The sequence below is a fragment of the Myotis daubentonii genome, chromosome 11, assembly GCF_963259705.1.
Source record: "Myotis daubentonii chromosome 11, mMyoDau2.1, whole genome shotgun sequence".
Lineage (NCBI taxonomy): Eukaryota > Metazoa > Chordata > Mammalia > Chiroptera > Vespertilionidae > Myotis > Myotis daubentonii.
Window position 1 is genome coordinate 8,006,221 of NC_081850.1, and position 18,844 is coordinate 8,025,064.

Sequence of the window (18,844 nt, forward strand, 5' to 3'; positions counted from 1 at the left end):
ATAGGTCCTGTAGTTCTGAGATTCTTTCCTATTACAGTGTTTTTTATCTGTAGTATATTTTGGGGGATGGATTTCCATCTTTCTGCTTACATTACCCATCTGTTCTTATATATTGTCTGTTTTATCTATTAGAGCCCTTTGCATATTAATTACAGAGGTTTTTTTAAGTAATCATGACTAACATTTATTGATTGCTTTATGTTTCAGGAGGTGTTCTAAGGGTTTTTCATATAATATCTCATTACAGCTTCACAACAATCCTATGAGGGAGTTACTATATTTTTTTAAGATAAAATAGGTATCTAACATTATGTAAGTTGCAGGTGTATAGCATCCTATATAATAAAAGGCTAATATGCAAATTGACCAAAAGGTGGAACTGCAGGTCACTATGACACACATTGACCACCAGGGGGGAGACGCTCAACACAGGAGCTGCCCCCTGGTGGTCAGTGCACTCCCACATGGGAAGTGCCGCTCAGCCTGAAGTTGAGCTCATGGTTGGTGAGTACAGCAGTGGTGGCGGGATCCTCTCCTGCCTCTGCGGCAGCGCTAAGGATGTCTGACTGATGGCTTAGGCCCTCTCCCCCCTGGGCCTAAGTCTTCAGTCAGACATCCCCTGAGGGCTCCCAGACTGCAAGAGGGTGCAGGCCAGGCTGAGGGACACCCCCCCCAAGTGCACAAATTCTATGCACTGGGCCTCTAGTCTACACTAATAAAAGAGAAAAATGGTAATTGGTGTACGACGATACCCTTTTCATTGGCTAATCAGGGCTATATGCAAATTAACTGCCAACTAAGATTGTTAACTGCCAACAAGATGGTGGTTAATTTGCATATGTAGGCACAATGCAGGGAGGCGAAAGGGAAAGCAGGAAGAAGCCCCCTGCCACTGACAGTGATTGGAAACCCAGGGGGGAGCTAAGAGCCATGATCGGAGAATCAGGCGCCTTTGCCGCCCTGGCCAGTGATAGCAGGAAGTAGGGGTGGAGCCAGCGATGGGAGCTAGACACGGTCGAAGCTAGCAGTCCCGGGAGCTAGGGGTCCCTTGCCTGGGCCTAAAGCGGAGCCCACGGTCGTGGGGCCGCTGCAGCTGCGGGTCCCCGCTGCCCGAGCCGGACACCTCAGCCAGAGGCGTTAGGCCTGGGCAGGGGCGGAGCCTGCAACCGCGGGGAGCTGGGGGTCCTCTGCCCAGGCCTGACACCTCTGCCGGAGGCCTCAGGCCTGGTCAAGGGGCCAATCCGGTGATTGGTGATCGGAGGGTGATGAGGGTCAACTCCTCTGGCCGAGGCATCAGGCCTGGGTGGGGGGCGGAGCCAGGGATTGGGGGGATATGATGGTCCCCTTGCCCAGGCCTGAAGCCTGGGTCAGAGGCGTCAGGCTTGGGCGGGGGGTGGAGCAAGCGATCAGAGGGAGATGGGGGTTCTCTGCCCAGGCATGATTCCTGGGCCAGAGGCCTCAGGCCTGGGCGGGGGCCAGAGCCAGTGATCGGGGGGAGATGGGGGTTCCCCTGTCCAAGCCTGACACCTCTGGCAGAGGCGTCAGGCCTGGGCAAGGGGCCGATCAGGTGATCAGAGGGTGATGGGGGTCTACGCCTCTGGCAGAGGCGTCAGGCCTGGGCAAGGGGCCGATCCTGCGATTGGAGGGTGATGGGGGTCAACGCCTGAGGGCTCCCAGTATGTGAGAGGGGGCAGGCTGGGCTGAGGGACACTCCCCCCCCCACCCAGTGCACGAATTTCGTGCACCGGGCCCCTAGTTATAATATAATATTCATGAAATTCGTGAATGGGGGAGGATGTCCCTCAGCCTGGCCTGCACCCTCTCCAGTCTGGGATACCTCTCACAATCCAGGACCACTGGCTTCTAACCACTTGCCTGCCTGCCTGCCTGATTGTCCCTAACTGCTTCTGCCTGCCAGCCTGATCACTTTCTAACTGCTCCCCTGCCAGCCTGATTGGTGCCTAACTGCTCTCCTGCCAGCTTGATTGCCCACAACTGCCCTCCCCTGCCGGCCCGATCACCCACAACTGCCCTCCCCTGCTGGCCCGATCGCCCACACTGCCCTCCTCTGACAGCCCAATTGCCCCCAAATGCCCTCTCCTGCCAGCCCTATGGCCCACAACTGCCCTCGCCGGCTGGCCTGGTCACCCCCAACTGCCCTCCCCTGCCACAACCGCCTCCTCTGCGCAAGGCAACAGAGACACCGGGACCGACCTCCTCTGTGCCAAGCGGAGCTGCGGGACCCCCAGGCCTCACTGCACGGAGTGGCCTCTGGGCCCTGCCTCCGCTGTGCACACGGCCATCTTGTGGTGACCATCTTGTTGTGGCCATCTTGTGATGACGTTGCGTGCGAGGGCATGAGGACCACCTAGGCTTTTATTAGTATAGACTAGAGGCCCAATGCATGAAATTCCTGCAAGGGGGCTCAGCCCTCGCAGCTGCGGTGGCTTGCCTCGGCCCTCACAGCTGTGGCTTCGTCCGGAAGGTCATTTGGTTGTCCAGTCTAATTAGCATATTACACTTTTATTATTATAGATGTGATATTTGTATACACTACATAATGATCACCACTATAAGTCTAGTTACTATCCATCACCAACATTTGATCATCTTCACCTATTTTACCTACCCACAAAATCCTTCCCCTCTGGTAACCACCAATCTGTTCTACCTATGAGTTGTTTTTGTTTTTTGTTTGTTGAGTTATTTTGTTTTTTAGATTCCACATATAAGTGAAGTCATATGGTATTTGTCTTTCTCTGTCTAACTTATTTCACTTAGCATAAACCCTAAAAGTCCATCCATGTTGTCGCAAATGGAAAGGTTTTCTTCTTTTTTATGGATGAGTAGTATTCCATTGTGTTAGTGTGTGTGCACGTGAGTGCGCATGTGTACACGCGCACGCGTGTGTGTGTGTGTGTGTGTGTGTGTGTGTATCACATCTTCTTTATGCATTCATCCATGGGTGGACACTTAGGTTATTTTCATATCTTGGCTATACTTCAGTGAACATAGTGGTGCATATATCTTTTCAAATTAGTTTATTCATATTCTTTAGATAATTATCCAGAAATGGAATAACTGGATCATATGGTAATTCTATTCTTAATTTTTTTAGGACTCTCCATACTGTTTTCAACTCATACAACTCAACAACAAAAAAACAAACAACCCAATTAAAAAATTGGTGCCCAGCTGGTGTGGCTCAGTGGTTGAGTGTTGACCCATGAACCAAGGGATCACTGGTTTGATTCCCAGTCAGGGCACCTGCCTGGGTTGCAGGCTCAATCCCCACCCCCAATGGATAATGTTTCACTCTTATCTATGTTTCTATCTCTCTATCCCTCTCCGTTCCTCTCTAAAAATCAATAAAGGAAAAAAAAATTTTTTAATTGGCAGGGGATCTGAATAGACATTTTTCCAAAGAAGGCATACAGATGGCCAATATGAAAAGCTGTTCAACACTACTAATTTTCAACAAAATGCCAAATTTCTGACCATCGAGTTAATAAATCCTTTGAAATATCTTGTCAGTTTTTGGACATGGTAAACATCCTTACAGAATGTGGAAAATATATAAAATACTCCAAGTTCACAAAAGTAAACCTGAACAAATAGGAAGATATAGTGTTCTCGGTCAGGTGCATAAAAAGCCTAAACATTATAAAGATGCCAGTCCTCCCTCAGCTAATCTGCCACCTTGAGTGTGATAAAATGTGCAACCATCCTCCTAAACTCCTGCCCCCTTAAGATGCTTCTTTCATCGAATACTCCATTTCTGTATGTCGTTGGGCTATTTTGTTATTTTCTCTTCTGATTCTTTGGCATATTGTATATTCATGTACTAGTATACTTTGTTTTAGGGCTTGTTCCCACACTTTTTTTTTCAGGGAATTCTTGTTTTATCTTTCAAATAAACATTGAAACCAATTTATCTAGTTTTAGGAAAGACTAATGCTCTTTCTGAGGAGGCTCATGTTAAATATATAGTTTAACAAGTATGTAGACATCTAATATAATTTTTAAAGTATCTCAGTAGACTTTAAAATATGTTTTGCACATTTCTCATTCCTAAAGTTTTATTGTGTCTTTTGTTTTGTTTCTTGGCTGTCATAAGCAGCTCTTCTCACCTTCAGGTTGACTTTTATTACAGTGTTACATTCGGAAAGTGCTCAACCTCAGAACCGCTGTCGTCCTGTCACTCAGAGGAGTGCTTAGTGCAGGGTATTTGTCTTTGTTCATATCACTCTCAACAATTGGAATGCATATTGTAATTTTGTTTTTTATGAAGTGTTATAGTCCAGGAATTTGTTAAGGTGAGATTTAGAAAGAGAAATAGAAAGTTAAATCATTTGATTATTTTTAAAATCAGAACATAATTTTCATGATTAAAATGTAAAGTCTTTTTTTCTAACTATTCTAAACCTCTGTTAGAATTTACCCAGTAAGTCAGTCATCTTTGCTGTTTATGTAAGACATTGAGTAAAAATTCATTTGAAAAACCTGCCTAATATGATAGGTGTGATTCCCCTGCTTGTGCCCTCAGCCATTTACCTGAGAACACACTGCAGGTTACAGTGTGTAAGCTCTACCATAGCTTACATTTTCCATACTCCAAACAGTTTTTCAAAATATTTACTTTTAAGTAAAATGCTCTTTGCCTTTCACCTGTGCAGTTCTATTTCTGATTTATTTAGTAATGCATTTTATTGAAAAACTAGAGGCCCAATGCATGAAATTCATGCAAGGGGCTCGGCCTTCGCAGCCCTGGCTGCCTCGGCCCTCAAGGCCCCAGCTGCCTTGCCCACTGGTCGTTCCGGAAGGTTGTTCCGCCGTCTGGTCTAATTAACATATTAGCTCTTTATTATATAGGATATGATCTTACCATCCAGTATTTCCAACCTTACTTTTTCATCAAGCATTGAATTAAAAGGAAGAGGGAGATTGGCCCTCCACTTCCTCTGTGAAACCCCAAAACTATTTTAGAAATTATTGGCGAGGAAGAGAGATGCTTAGAGAATAGCCACTCTTACTCTACCCACAATGCTCAGATGGAAAGCAGAGGCAGTGGTTCCATGACCAGGTCTGAACTCCTTGCTATTTATTTTACTTGTGACAACACATTCTCCCTCAGCAACTAATAAAAGTTATTCAGTTTGGAATTCCATACAGAACAGACTGTCCAGAAATGCTGGGTGGTCTTCAACTTGTCCAACTCCTATGGCTTCAGCTCAGCAAGTCCCCTAAGCAGTGGCGCAAGAGCTGGAGCCTCTCCATGGACACATTCCGTAGATGGAGCATCCTGGCCACATGTTGACACAGGACGGCTGATTCAGTCACTCCGAGTAAATACCACTCCCACCCCCAACGCCTGCCTTCCCCTGGCCCTGGAGTTGTTCCCCAAATGTGCTGCCTGGTCATTTAGAAACCAAATACTTTTTTTGACCACTGTGCCTGCCCTGTGTGTAGCCTTCCAACTGTTTCCCACAATACACCAGTGGAATTTCATCTGTTTTACAATTGGCTGAGTGTCTTTGGCCTTGGCTTCTAAACGCAGTCATGTCTTTTCAGAAACAGGCTGCCTGTATTCTTTTAAGCAACAGATGCATGCCCCTCTGTGTAGTTTATATAACCTAGGGAATTTTTTACTTCTTGGCCTAAATGTCAACCTAACTTCAGAGTCTCTCCCTGGGATAGCCATCATACCATCTGCAGACAGCAGAGTGCGTAAAACCTTCCTAGAAGGGCTGCTGAGATCCTTTCTTAAGTCTGTGGAGTACAAGTAATTCCACAAGACATGTCCTCTAAAGCAAATCTATATCCATTGCTTCAAAAATATTGAGAAGTTTGGACTGGATAGAGTATTTTTTTTTCTATACGCTGGAATGAATGAGCCAGTGAACAAATGAAAGAAAGAATGGGTACATGGCTGTCCAACCAACAGACCTTATGGGGTAACCGTGAGTGTTAAGTAGGGTAACTATGCAGTTGTAAATTGTGGACCATGAAACTTTTGAGAGTGAAACAGGGCGCCTTTTATAATTATGGTGAGATGGCAGATATACACTTGTCCCAGGCACACTGGGACGTGTTTAAGTGGGTCCAATGCCTGTGATATGCTTAGCACACTGCCTGGCCCACAGAGTAAACAGCCAATAACTGTTAACAGTTGTTGTTATTGACTTTGATAAAAAGTTGTTATTTTTTATAATGTTTTGTTAGCTTTCTTAAGCTTATATCTTTTCTTCCTAATGAAAACGTCATGGAACTAAGGCCAGATGTAAGCTAAATTCCAATCTGAAAGAGCTAATAATACAGCCTCCAAAGATGCTTAAAAGAAAACAAAAGGAATTGCAAGAAAAACCTAACCTTCAACCAAGCTTCTAGTTCTGTGTTTTTTCAGCTCAGATGAGAAAAATCAGGCTTTACATGTTGTCAAATAATATAGGTGAATGTCTAAGTGAAGAAAGGCTAGCGTCATTTCAAAAACAGAAAGTTAGCAAAGTAGTAGTAACTGAAACTCCCATTTCTATTTATTCATTTACTAGAGGCCCGGTGCACAAAATGATGCACTTGGGGGTGTCCCTCAGTCCAGCCTGTGCCCTCTAGCAGTCCAGGAGCCCTTGGGAGATGTCTGACTGCTGCTTAGGTGGGAGAGGTTCCTGCCACCACCACTGTGCTCGCCAGCTGTGACACCAGCTTCTGGCTGAGTGGCGCTCCCCCTGTGGGAGCACACTGACCACCAGGGGGCAGCTCCTGCATTGAGCGTCTGCCTCCTGGTGATCAGTGCACATCATAGCGACTGGTGGTTCTATCTTTTGGTCAATTTGCATATTAGCCTTTTATTATATAGGATTGAGACTTCCTGACTTTTTAAAAATCTTAATAAGACAGTCATAAAATTAGTCATTGCAAAGTTTACTTTTCAAGTAAAAACCTGCTGGTATTGATTGTAAGAGATAGCCCAGTGTGTTTGGGCTTGGACATATCCTTCACTTGGTGTAGTTGCTCTTTGCTTAGAGAAGTGACTTTTCTGCAGGTTTAAGTGATAATGATGGCACAGTTTCCTCAGTTTAATATACAAGGGTGGGCAAAAGTAGGTGTACAGCTGTACATATGGAGAAATATATAATGGAAAAATAAATAAGAATAAATGTTAGTGTACTCAGGACTATAAACCTACTTTTGCCCACCCTTGTACATGCTACATCAGGTTTTAATGGATGTATACCTTTGAGATCTGATAGCAAGTATTCTTTCCAGTTTCTTGGAATTAAGTAGTTCTCCAGAGAAGCTGGTCTCAATTTGTGTGGGCTTCTCCAGCAGACAAGGTGGTCCTTGATCTCTCTGGTTTAGAAAAGTGAAGAACTACAGGTGTTTGTCTCATCCAAGGAGGCCCTTCTCCTCCCCCGCCTCTCGGACAGCTTTGGAACCCATTTCCACAGAAGGCGCACTCTCATCAGGAACCTTTCTTACAAAGAACCAGATCCCACATGCTAGTTTTTTATTGTAGCTATAAAAAGCACTTGGTGATAAAATTAGCTGGACTGATTCCTTTACCTACTGTCTCCTTTTGCAGAGGATGGGACCAATGATTGCCTCACTAAGTTGAGTATTTCAGGGAAACAAAGTACAGTTTTCTTTTCTTAATGTATTTTTATTTATTTCAGAGAGGAAGGGAGAGGGAAAGAGAGATAGATACAACAATGATGAAAGAAAATCATTGATCGGTTGCCTTCTGCATGCTCCACACTAGGGATCAAGCCAGTAATCCAAACATGTGCCCCGACCGGAAACTGAACCGTGACCTTGTGGTTTATAGGAGGATACTCAACCACTGAGCCGTGCCGGCCAGGCTTATCTCCTTTTCTTGCCTAATTGCTTGGGCTGGGGCTTCCAATCCTATGTTGGATAAAAGTGGTGAGAGTGGGCATCCTTGTCTTGTTCCTGATCTTAGAGGAAGTTTTCAGCTTTTCACCGTTGAGTATGGTATTGTCCTGTATGGCTTTTATTATGTTGAGGAAATATGAGTGTTTTAAACGGGAGGACAGGCCCTGTATTTATTCATCCTTAACCCCCCTCCGCCTGGCACAGTATTCCACATATGGTTGGTGTTCATCTGATAGTTGATAAATGTGGAATTTAGGATTAACCTTTGGGATTAACCTTTGCGTCCTAAGGACTGCCCCCTGCTACTCAGTGCCCCACGCACTTTTGAGAACTGACAATGTTTTCCAAAGCAATTGCATCAGCACATTCCTATCAGCATTGTATAACTGCTCTGATTTCTCCACATCCTTGCCAATACTTGTTACTATCTAACTTTTTCTTCTAACCGTGACTTGTGGGTGCGAAGTACCATCTTATTGTGGTGTATGTTTCCATGTCTCTGATGATTAATGATGTCTAGCATATTTTCATTTGGTTATTGCCCATTTGGATATCTTTCTTAGAAAAACGTCTATTCATATTCTTTGTACATTTTAAATTAGGTTCCTTGTCTTTTTATTATTAAGCTTTTCTTTATTTATTTTTGATACAAGTCCTTTATCAGACATATGATTCACAAACGTTTTCTCCTACTCTCTAGGTTGTGTTTTCACTTAAAAAATATATATAGATATAGAGCTAGAGATAGAGATAGAGATATATGGATATATATACACTTTTTTATTTATTTGAGAGAGGAAGGGAGAGGGAGAGATAGAAACATCCATGATGAGAGAGACTCATTGATTGGCTGCCTCCTACACGCCCTCTATGGGGGATTGGGCCTGAAACCCCAGGCATGTGCCCTACCTGGGAATCAAACTGTGACCTCCTAGTCAACGCTCAACCACTGAACCACACCGAATGGACCAAAATTGATTTTATTTTATTTTATATTTTTTAAATTAAATCTTTATTGTTCAGATTATTATAGTTTTCCTCTTTTTCCCCCCCATAGCTCCCCTCCACCCGCTTCCCACCCCACCCTCTGCCCTTACCCCTGCCACCCCCTGTTCTCATCCATAGGTGTACAATTTTTGTCCAGTCTCTTCCCACACCCCCCATACCCCTCCCCCCCCTCCCCGAGAATAGTCAGTCCACTCCCTTTCTATGCCCCTGATTCTATTATAATCACCAGTTCATTCTGTTCATCATATTATTTATTCACTTGATTTTCAGATTCACTTGTTGATAGATGTGTATTTGTTGTTCATAATTTGTATCTTTACCTTTTTCTTCTTCTTCCTCTTCTTAAAGGATACCTTTCAGCATTTCATATAATACTGGTTTGGTGGTGATGAACTCCTTTAGCTTTTTCTTATCTGTGAAGCTCTTTATCTGACCTTCAATTCTGAATGATAGCTTTGCTGGGTAAAGTAATCTAGGTTATAGGTTCTTGCTATTCATCACTTTTTGAATATTTCTTGCCACTCCCTTCTGGCCTGCAAAGTTTCTGTTGAGAAATCAGTTGACGGTCGTATGGGTGCTCCCTTCTAGGTAACTGAGTTTCTTTCTCTTGCTGCTTTTAAGATTCTCTCTTTGTCTTTTGCTCTTGGCATTTTAATTATGATGTGTCTTGGTGTGGTCCTCTTTGGATTCCTTTTGTTTGGGACTCTGTGCTTCCTGGACTTGTAAGTCTATTTCTTTCACCAAGTAGGGGAAGTTTTCTGTCATTATTTCTTCAAATAGGTTTTCAATATTGTGCTCTCTCTCTTCTTCTGGCACACCTGTAATTCTAATGTTGGTACGCTTGAAGCTGTCCCAGAGGCTCCTTACACTGTCTTCGTATTTTTGGATTCTTTTTCTTTTTGTTTTTCCGGTTGGGTGATTTTTACTTCTTCATATTTCAAATCTTTGACTTGATTCTTGCGATCCTCTAGTCTGCTGTTGGGAGTCTGCATAATATCCTTTATTTCAGTCAGTGTATGCTTAATTTCTAGTTGGTCCTTTTTCATAACCTCAAGGGTCTCATTAGATTTCTTGAGGGTCTCACTAAATTTATTGGTGGTCTCACTAGATTTCTTGAGGGTCTCACTAAATTTATCTGTGGTTTCTAGAAAATTCTTGAAAAACCTTAAAAGTATGGTTTTGAACTCTATATCCAGTAGTTTGCTTTCCTCCATTTCTGTCATTTGTGACTTGTTTCTTTGTCTTTGTATTTTTTATGCTTCCCTGTGTTGATAGAGTAGCTTTCTGTGCTAGGTGTCCTATAGGGCCCAGTGGCTCAGCCTCCCCAATTACCTGAGGAGGACACTCTTGGTGCACCCCTTTATGGGCTTTGTGCACAGTCTTGTTGTAGTTAAGCCTTGATTGTTGTAGGTATCACTGGGAGGAATTGACCTCCAGGCCAATTGGCTGTGAGAATCAGCTATGTCTGCAGTGGGAGAACTTCTAAGCTGGAGACACTCTTCTGGGGCAAGACTTGCTTCAGTGGGGCTTTGGTGCTCACTGAGTCTGCTCCCTGAGTGTGTCGCTTATGGATCTGAGGAGTTGTAATCTGGATGATCCCACTCTGACCACTGGGTACACTGGCTCTTGCATCTCTAAGGATGTGCTAATTTAGCCTCTTCCTGAGGCTACCCAGCAGGAGCTATGGAGAGATTCCTCTTCTTTGTTTGGGGTTTGGAGGTGCCCAGATGAGGCCCAGCTGTGAAGCAATGCAAGCTGCTGTGGGGCCTTGGACCTTCTTTTGGAAGTTCTGGGTCTCTCTGATTCAGCTGCAGTTTGTTAGGTAATTTTCAGGTTGCAAAGGGCCAGGCCTTTCATATGCAAAAGCCTCTGTGCACAGTTTGGGTGGGGCAGGGTCTCAGGGGATTAACAGGGCGGAGCAAGCAGCTATGGCTGCTCCCCAGCCCTACCCTAAGAGGCCCCACGTCTCAGTGTCCCAGTAATTGCTGTAAGCACCTCTGAGAGAAAGCCACCCTCGAGTTCTGCCCGCTGCCAGACAGTCCATTTTCTCCCTGTATGAGTCTGCGTCCCCAGAGACTCACCCGGAACTGGAGTTCAGAGCAGTCGGGAGCTTGAGACTCCCTCCCAATTGAAAAAGACAACCGCGTCCTCAGCTGCCAGCCCTCTCCAGGTGTGCCCTGTCCTCAGCTGCCAGCCCTTTCGGTGTGCGCCTCCGTACCTCTGCACTTCACCTCCGCACCTCCTCTGAGTCTCAGTGTGCTTTTCTCTTTCCTTCTAGTTGTAGAATTTCCACTCAGCCAGCCTTCCTGTGGTTCTGGATGATGTCCATTTTGTCTTCTAGTTGTATTTTTGAAGTGGTTGTGCGAGGCAGCAATTTCCGTTGTTTACCTATGCTGCCATCTTGGTTTCTCCAAAATTGATTTTATTGATAATAGATGATTCACATATTGAACACTGGATCCATAAATGTAATCATTCACAGAAGTCAAGGCACTAATCAATAGACAGGTGTTAATGTACACATTTTTTAAACTGTGTCTGAGAATATATAGAACAAAAATATTACAGTAGCCCCCAATTATTCATGGTTTCAGCTACCTGCAGTCAACCGCAGTCCAAAAAGATTAAATGGAAAGTTACAAAAGTAAACAATTCATAAGATTTTAAATTACATGCCATTCTGAGTAGCATGATGAAATCTTCCCTTTGTCCACCATATTCACCCCACTTATTCTCATCACATAGGCATTGTATCATCTTTCATCATCCTAAGAAGGGTGAGTACAGCACAATAAGATATTTTGAGAGAAAGACCATATTCACATTAACTTATCACATATATTGTTATAATTGTTCTATTTTATTAATTGTTGTTGTTATTCTCCTACTGTGCCTAACTTATAAGTTAAACTTTATCATTGGTATGCACATGTAAGGGGAAGACATAGTATATATAGGGTTAGGTACTATCTTGCTGGGGTCCAACCCCAGTGGGTCCAGGGGTTCTCAAAGGCGTAGACAGAGTCGGCAAAGAAGGAAGGACACGGAGACAGTGTTCAGTTGATCAGCAGCCTAGCCAGGATCTCCAGCCAGGATCTCCAGCCAAGTTCTGGTCTGGATCTCCAGAGAGGTTCTGCTTAGGATCTCCAGCCAGGTTCTGTACAGGTTCTCCAGCCAGGTTCAGTCACCAGGTTCTAGTCAGGTTCTCTTGCCAATTTCTGTAGTCAGGTTCAGTCCAGGATCTTTTGCCATGTTCTCTCCAGCAAAGTCCTTCTGTCTCTAGAGAACGTTCTGTGTAGGTTCTGTGCCTAGGTTCGGTCTCTCTTGGTCCTGTCTTCTAAGTCCTGTCTCCTAAGTTCTGTGTTCTAAGTTCTGTGTCTTGCTGTCTTGTTACATCTGAATTTGTACCAGTTGATTCAATCCTATCAAACTCTATTACAAAGGTTAGGGCGTTTCTTATCTCCATTCCAGGGAGTAAAGATTATGTAGCTTAAGCATGATTCTTCGTAGTTAAAGTGATTAATTACCCGCCTGGCACTTAGTTAAGAGGTTTTATTCCCTCCCTAACTTCAGGGGAAAATCCCTACCTGGGGAAACAACCTTTCTCAGAGGCCTTGGTTAAAACACATAGTGCCAAGAAGGTGAGCAAACATATTAAGAACAGTATGCCATATATGCCAGGTCCCTTGAAACAGCAAGGATGGACCGGCTCCCGGCACTATCTGCCATTTCAGGCACCCACTAGGGGTCCTGGAACATACTTCCCATAGGTAAGGGAGGACCACTTACTGTACGGACTGTCAACTGATGGCCATTGGCACCAATTCAGTGCCAACAGGAACCCCCAATTTGGGAGTGATGTGAAGAAGGAAACCTTATTCAGTGCGAAACCGCTCCATTGTGACACAGCAGAGCTGCGAGGCAGCCCCAGGGCCAGGCCCCTGGCAGGCTAGACGGTCCTGCTCTGTCTCTGCAGGTTTGCGTTGTGCTGTGCTGGCCGGTCTGCTCCACTCTGTGTTGCCTGTGCCATCTGCTCTGGCCTACGCCGGTCTGGTCCTCTCTGCTCCATCCAGACATTTTCCATGTTTCAGCTCAGCTGGAAAACAAGCACAGTGCCCTGTTTTCAGTGGAAAGGGAACGTGCACTCTCAGAGCTAGAGGGGACCTCTGCACAGAAGTCTGTGTCTCTGGTCCGTGGTTTGTCCTCATGCAAATGAGGCCTCCAAATCCTTGCAGTTTGATTGGTCCAAAAGGCACTGTCCCAGTTGGTCAGAATAGAGCCACTCTGGTTGGTCGGAGCTGCACTGCTCCGACTGGATGGGGAAAGCCTCAATCCTATTGGTTGAGATCGGACCAGGACCGCCTTACAAGGGCTGGCCCAGGTGGCAAAAACAGTGCTGCAGGCAGTTCAGTGCAGGCCTCTCCTTGAGGTGGCTTGTGTGAGAGGCCCCTGTGTGAAATGGCTGCTAGGCTCTGGCTTTTTGTTGGTTTGTTTTTTGTTTTTTATTTGAGCCCAGTTAGCAACCAGGAGCCCTTCTTAGTCAGTGTCTTCTTTCTCGGGGTTCACATTACTTGCTGACTTGAGTGTAGAACTTCTGCAACTCTTATTTAAATTTGTAACTAAGCAGAACCTTTCAATTCAGATAGTTGATGGATCTACCATTTTACACTAGTTTCATTTTTACACTTGTTCATATTTATCTACTGTTCATTCTCAACAGCTCGTACCTTGGTGCTGCTGGGCATGGCTCAGCCACTGTGATCTAAAGGTGGAAATCACACGTCAGGCAGATGGCTGCTCAGAGGGTTAGGAGTAGTGCTGCCTCTGAAGAGCTCTCACTGACACGAGAAGCTTGTCTAATGGTGCGCATATTTGTTTCTGTGGATCCTGAAAAAGATATGGTGTCATGACAGCAGTTCCGACACCGTCCCTGCTATTGGGGAAGGTAGGAGCCACTGAAGAGCCAAGTTCTCCCCTCTCACCTCAGAGCTCTCTGCCTCCTGGGGGGACCCTGGCTCTGTGATGGGGGCCCCAGAACCCTCCCAAGGCCAGACCCCCCTCCTCTGAGCAGCACCCTTCACTCCCCTGCCTGCAGGGTGGGGAGACATGTAACCGGAGGCTGCAGGCCAGCTATAGTGTCAGACCTCCTGATTCAGATCAGAGCTGTCAGTCCTGGTCCCTCTCTGATCGCAGTTGCCTTGTCTATAAATTAAGGATAATAATGGTCCCTGTTTTATCCCTGTGGGTTGTTATGGGGGTTAAAATACAGATAAAATGCTCACATCCTCCCAGGCAAGCCCTTAGTAAATGGTAGCAATGGCTTCTCCAGCCTCCCTGGGTGCTCCTCTGCCTCTGGCCCTTCAGCAGTCAGCGCGCTGTCCCCAAACACCGACACCGCTTTGCAGGAGCACAGGAAGCCACCACCCCGTGCGGCCTTCTGGTGGCGCTCCCTTCACCGCCGTCCTGACTCCATGCTGCTGCATTCCCACTCCCTCTCCTCATCGACCCCGCCTTCGCCTCCATCGCTCATCAAAACAGTATTCTTGGGGAGGCTTAGCAGGGCCTGCGCAGAGCAGTGCTGTTCCCCTCCGCGTGGCCTCGCAGCTGTGCCGGGCCCAGGCAGCCTGCCTCTGTTTCTCTGTGATACTGCTCTCTGCTTGCCTGTCTCCCCCTCCCGTCTGCAATCCTCTTCCTCCATGCCATTGGCAGTGCTCAGGGCACAGGCCCGGCCCTCTGCTCCGCACTCAGACCTCTCCCCACAGAGTCCATTCATTCTCTCGCCATTCCATACGCCTGGCAGCGCCCAGACCTCTCCCCAGAACTTCTGACTTGGATATTCGAGGACCTATTTCATACCTCCTTTAGATTATGCTAAATTCACACATCCCGACTGAGCTCTTAGTTAATCCTTCCCATGTCTTGTTACCGTCCCTTCTGTCCATGTGACTAAACGGTATGTCCATCCATCTCCTTACTCAGGAGACCTGGGGTAGCCATGGTTCCTCCCTCACCTGTTGCACCCCTCATCGAGCTCATTGCCAGTTCCTCTGGGTACAAAGTGCATTGCAGGTGCTCTCCACTCTCTCCCACGGCCACGGTCCCAGCCCCGCCAGCTCCTGCCGCCCTGCACACGCGCTGGCCTCACTCCGCTCTCCATGCTGCAGAGCGATCTGGAAGGTCACCGCATGCTGCACTTTGTGTAAGTCCTGGGGCCAGAATAATCACAGAATAAGCCCGAAAACCTAACCTCGGCCTGTGGGACTGCACAGCCGTGTCACTCCTCACCCCACCTCTGCCCTCGGGCTTCTTTTCCTCTGACCTTGCTCCTCCTGTCTCAGCGCCACCACGGCTGCTGTTCCTCTGCTAGAAAGCGCTTCCCGCTGCTCTTCACCTCGCTAGCCCTGACCACCTGTCCTCACCCGAGCCTGCCCTTCCCCTCGTTGCCTCACACGCATCCCAGAGGCGGGTGTGAGGATGCACGCCTCCCGTGGGGCCCAGAACTGCTAAGGCTACACGTTAGGGCTGCTTCGTTTTCACTGTTTGGTCTGCGCCTGGCACCTTGAGTTCCACACAGGAAGTGTGAGTCATCTTTGACTGGATGGCCACCAGCTCCTGCCATAAAGTACAGCAGGGCGGGAGGTGGCGGGGAATGGCACCACAAAGAGGACATCCATCGCGCGGCCCAGGTGTGCCGGGTGGTGCAGGGTTGGGGGCATGGTGGCAGCGCTTCTTTGCCAGGTGTGGGAGGTGGGAGAAGGGGCTCCTGCCAGACTTCCCAGAAGGGTTGGCGCTCAGGATGAGAGTGCGAAGTTAGCACGAGGGTCGGACGAGGCCAGCCCTCCAGCCCTCCCTTTCTCCTGCCTCTGTCTGCCCCTGCGACAGACCCTACAGAACTTCAGCTTCAAGTCTTGCCCCAGGGTTAATCCAGGACAAGGTCTACAGAGTTATTTCAGGGAGAAGAGAAGGAGAAACTACTAGAAATTGCTACCCCGTGTCTCCTGTCTTTCATTTCCTGCCCTGTACCCATTCCCGGGCTCCACGCCAGCTCCTGCAAAGAAATGGCCCAGAAGTGTTGGTGAAGGGAAGACATCGAAGGAGTTGTTGGGTGGTGGGGAACCTCTGCACCCCAGCGTATGTCTTGCTTATTTAGTGAACATCTTTGGAGGAACGTGGAAAACACTGTGCTGTCTGTGATGCCACCGGTGAAAGGCACCTTCAGAAAAGCAGGGCTGGAAGAAGACAGATAAGGCCCGACAGGCCCGCACAGGCCAGTGGCTCAGAGTTAGACAGATGTCCCCTCAGGCTCTTCCCAGAAGGGGAAGTAGGACCCCTCGGACACACAGGAGGAGCCTCCAAAAAATTTTCCTGTAGAAACTGCGCTGCACAAATGGTTGCAGTCTATAGAGCATCATGCTATGGATCAGCTATGGATTAAAACAGGTCATAACCACCGTCTGTGAAATTGTTATTAAAGAAAAATACTTTTTAACTTTCAAGCAACAGATTTACAAATACAATTACTGAATATTTACTAGGTGTCAAGCTCTGTGTGAATCACTGTACGTGTGTTGTTATTGCATTTGATCCTTCTGACAACACTGTGAGAGAGATAGGCCCATTTTACAGATGAGTAAACTGAGGTTTAGAGGGTAAGTCACTTTCCCAAAGTCATGCAGTTAGTAGGTGGTAGCCCTGAGAGTCAGACCCACTTTCAGGCATAACTATTTTTAAATTAGAGGCTGCATGTACCTAGATACCTTAAGGCAGCAGTTCTCAACCTGTGGGTCGCAACCCCTTTGGCGGTCGAACAACCCTTTCACAGGGGTCGCCTAAGACCATCCTGCATATCAGATATTTACATGACGATTCATAACAGTAGCAACATGACAGTTATGAAGTAGCAACGAAAATAATTTTATGGTTGGGTCACAACATGAGGAACTGTATTTAAAGGGCCAGAAGGTTGAGAACCACTGCCTTAAGGCCTCTACACCTCATTTTTTCACTCTCTTCCATCACTATACATTTGTTTAACCTTTTTGAAAGCTTTCCTTTTTTTTCCCTTTGAGATTTCCCTAGTTTCTTAAATTGTAGCGGAAGCAGATTCACATTATTTTGTAAATACATACTTGGTCACTATTCGTTGATACTATAAATATTAATTGCTGCTGTGACCATGAGGAAAAGAGTCACAGATTGCATTCATTTTTGCATTTTGAACACTCTTAATCTCCTTTTTTCTGTAACCCATTTCTATTTAAAATTTCTTCCCTCCTGAAAGGAAGAAGATTTCTCTCCCCAAGTCAGCGGTCGTCTGCCTCTGGCTTCGACACCTTCCCAGCCTTGAAAAAGCAACGCTGCATCTTTTCGAAAAGCTAATCTTCAGTGAGAGATATTCTCTGAGGAGGACCGAATGCTTCATGAAAGAGTCATTGCTGGTACGTGCCTGACTTTGATGAGGAGAAAAATCCTTAAAGAAGATGCTGAGTATCATTTATCATTTCATTAGTCAGAGCAAGGGGGGAAATTCAGGGTATTCCCCCCAAAATGTACACACCTTGAATAATTATTGATTCCAATGGATTAAATCTGAAAAGAAAGAAACATCAGTTGAGCTATCAAAAAATGTATGTGTATACATTGTTTATATACCCCACATAAACAAAAGAGCAACTGCTACCTTTTGAAATAATGATGTATTTACATTTTATTTTAAAAATACCTAACATAGGAATCTTTTCTGCGTATTTAGAGCATATTTCAATATGGAGAGATTCAAGATTTATTGGATTGCTGCACCTTATAAGGCATATTCATAAGACCTGACATGTGGACAACAACTTTTTAAATACAGTATTTCTTATTTCCACATGAAAAATAAGTTTTAAAAATAAAGATTTTAAGAACCGGAGGAGAAATCAATTAACAATGAAAAACTTTGAAAAATAAACATTTAGCTCTTCACTAGAGGGAAAAAAATACTCAAGAGACACAAAACAGAACTCCAGGAAAATGGCTTAAACAATGAAAACAACTAGGAATTTTGTAAGTTTTCTTTGGGCATAAGCCTGCCAGGCTTGAAACCTGGCTCTGTACAGTGGCCGCCTTGTTCTCAGGCCTCAGGCCTGGGCGGTGAGGCTGGGGCCGTCAGGCGGTCCTCAGAGCCTGGCCCGTGGCAGGCTGCTCTGGAGGAAAGACTCGTGCCCCCAGAAGAAACAGTTCAGAAACTACAAGGGGGTGCCGTGCTCAGGGACCCAGTGGCTCTAGGAGCTTTCTCCCTCGCTCTGGGACCGGGGGTGCAGCACAGAGACCGGCTCCTCTGTGCGGATGGGACATGAGTTCACAGCTTAGGGTGGTGGCCAGGAAACTGGGCAGAGCGCTCATCCTCCCCAGGAAGTTGGGACTGGGGAGGCAAGAAGCTCTGTGCAAGGCATGGTCTGAGGTTGGCTGAGTGGATGCAACGCCCATCTCTCAGGCACTTTCTCTTTGTCAAAACATTTGGAACATCCTGTTTTCTTTCTTTGTCTTTCAAACTGGAGGCTGCATAAGGGAATCATAATTGAATCAGCTGCCCTCTTCCTCTATCTGATTTCTTCTTTTAGGTCCCAGTCATTCCGGCCAGCGGGTGGGTGTGCTTGCCCATGTCCGTGCTCAGCTTTGTCCAGTGTCCTTGGCTCCTCTCTGCCTTCACCTTGTGGGTCCTCTCAGGTGGCTGAGGGTAGTGTTACAGTCATCAGTAGCCGTGCTGCTTTCATCCGTAAGTTAGGTGGCCCAAAGTGAGCCCAACTGATTTGGAAACTTAAATTGTTTGATTTCAGGGGGGCGCGTGGGGGCGGGGGAGAGAAAGAAGGAAGGAAGATAGGTATAAAGACTGGGAGAGCCCTGGCTGGTGTAGCTCGTCTGGTTGGGCCTCGTCCCGTGCACCAGGAGGTTGCCAGTTCAGTTC

At 46.2% G+C, this 18,844-nt stretch overlaps 1 protein-coding gene across 3 annotated transcripts in view; it reads left to right on the top strand.

The window, feature by feature from the left end:
* FANCC (FA complementation group C) overlaps positions 1–18,844 on the top strand; it is a 281,158-nt gene that overhangs the window by 231,106 nt on the left and 31,208 nt on the right. For all 3 annotated transcript variants that reach the window (XM_059656415.1, XM_059656419.1, XM_059656416.1), the window contains one exon: positions 17,180–17,336. In XM_059656415.1, the coding sequence (XP_059512398.1) occupies positions 17,180–17,336 (157 nt within the window). The remainder of the gene's footprint in view (positions 1–17,179; positions 17,337–18,844) is intronic.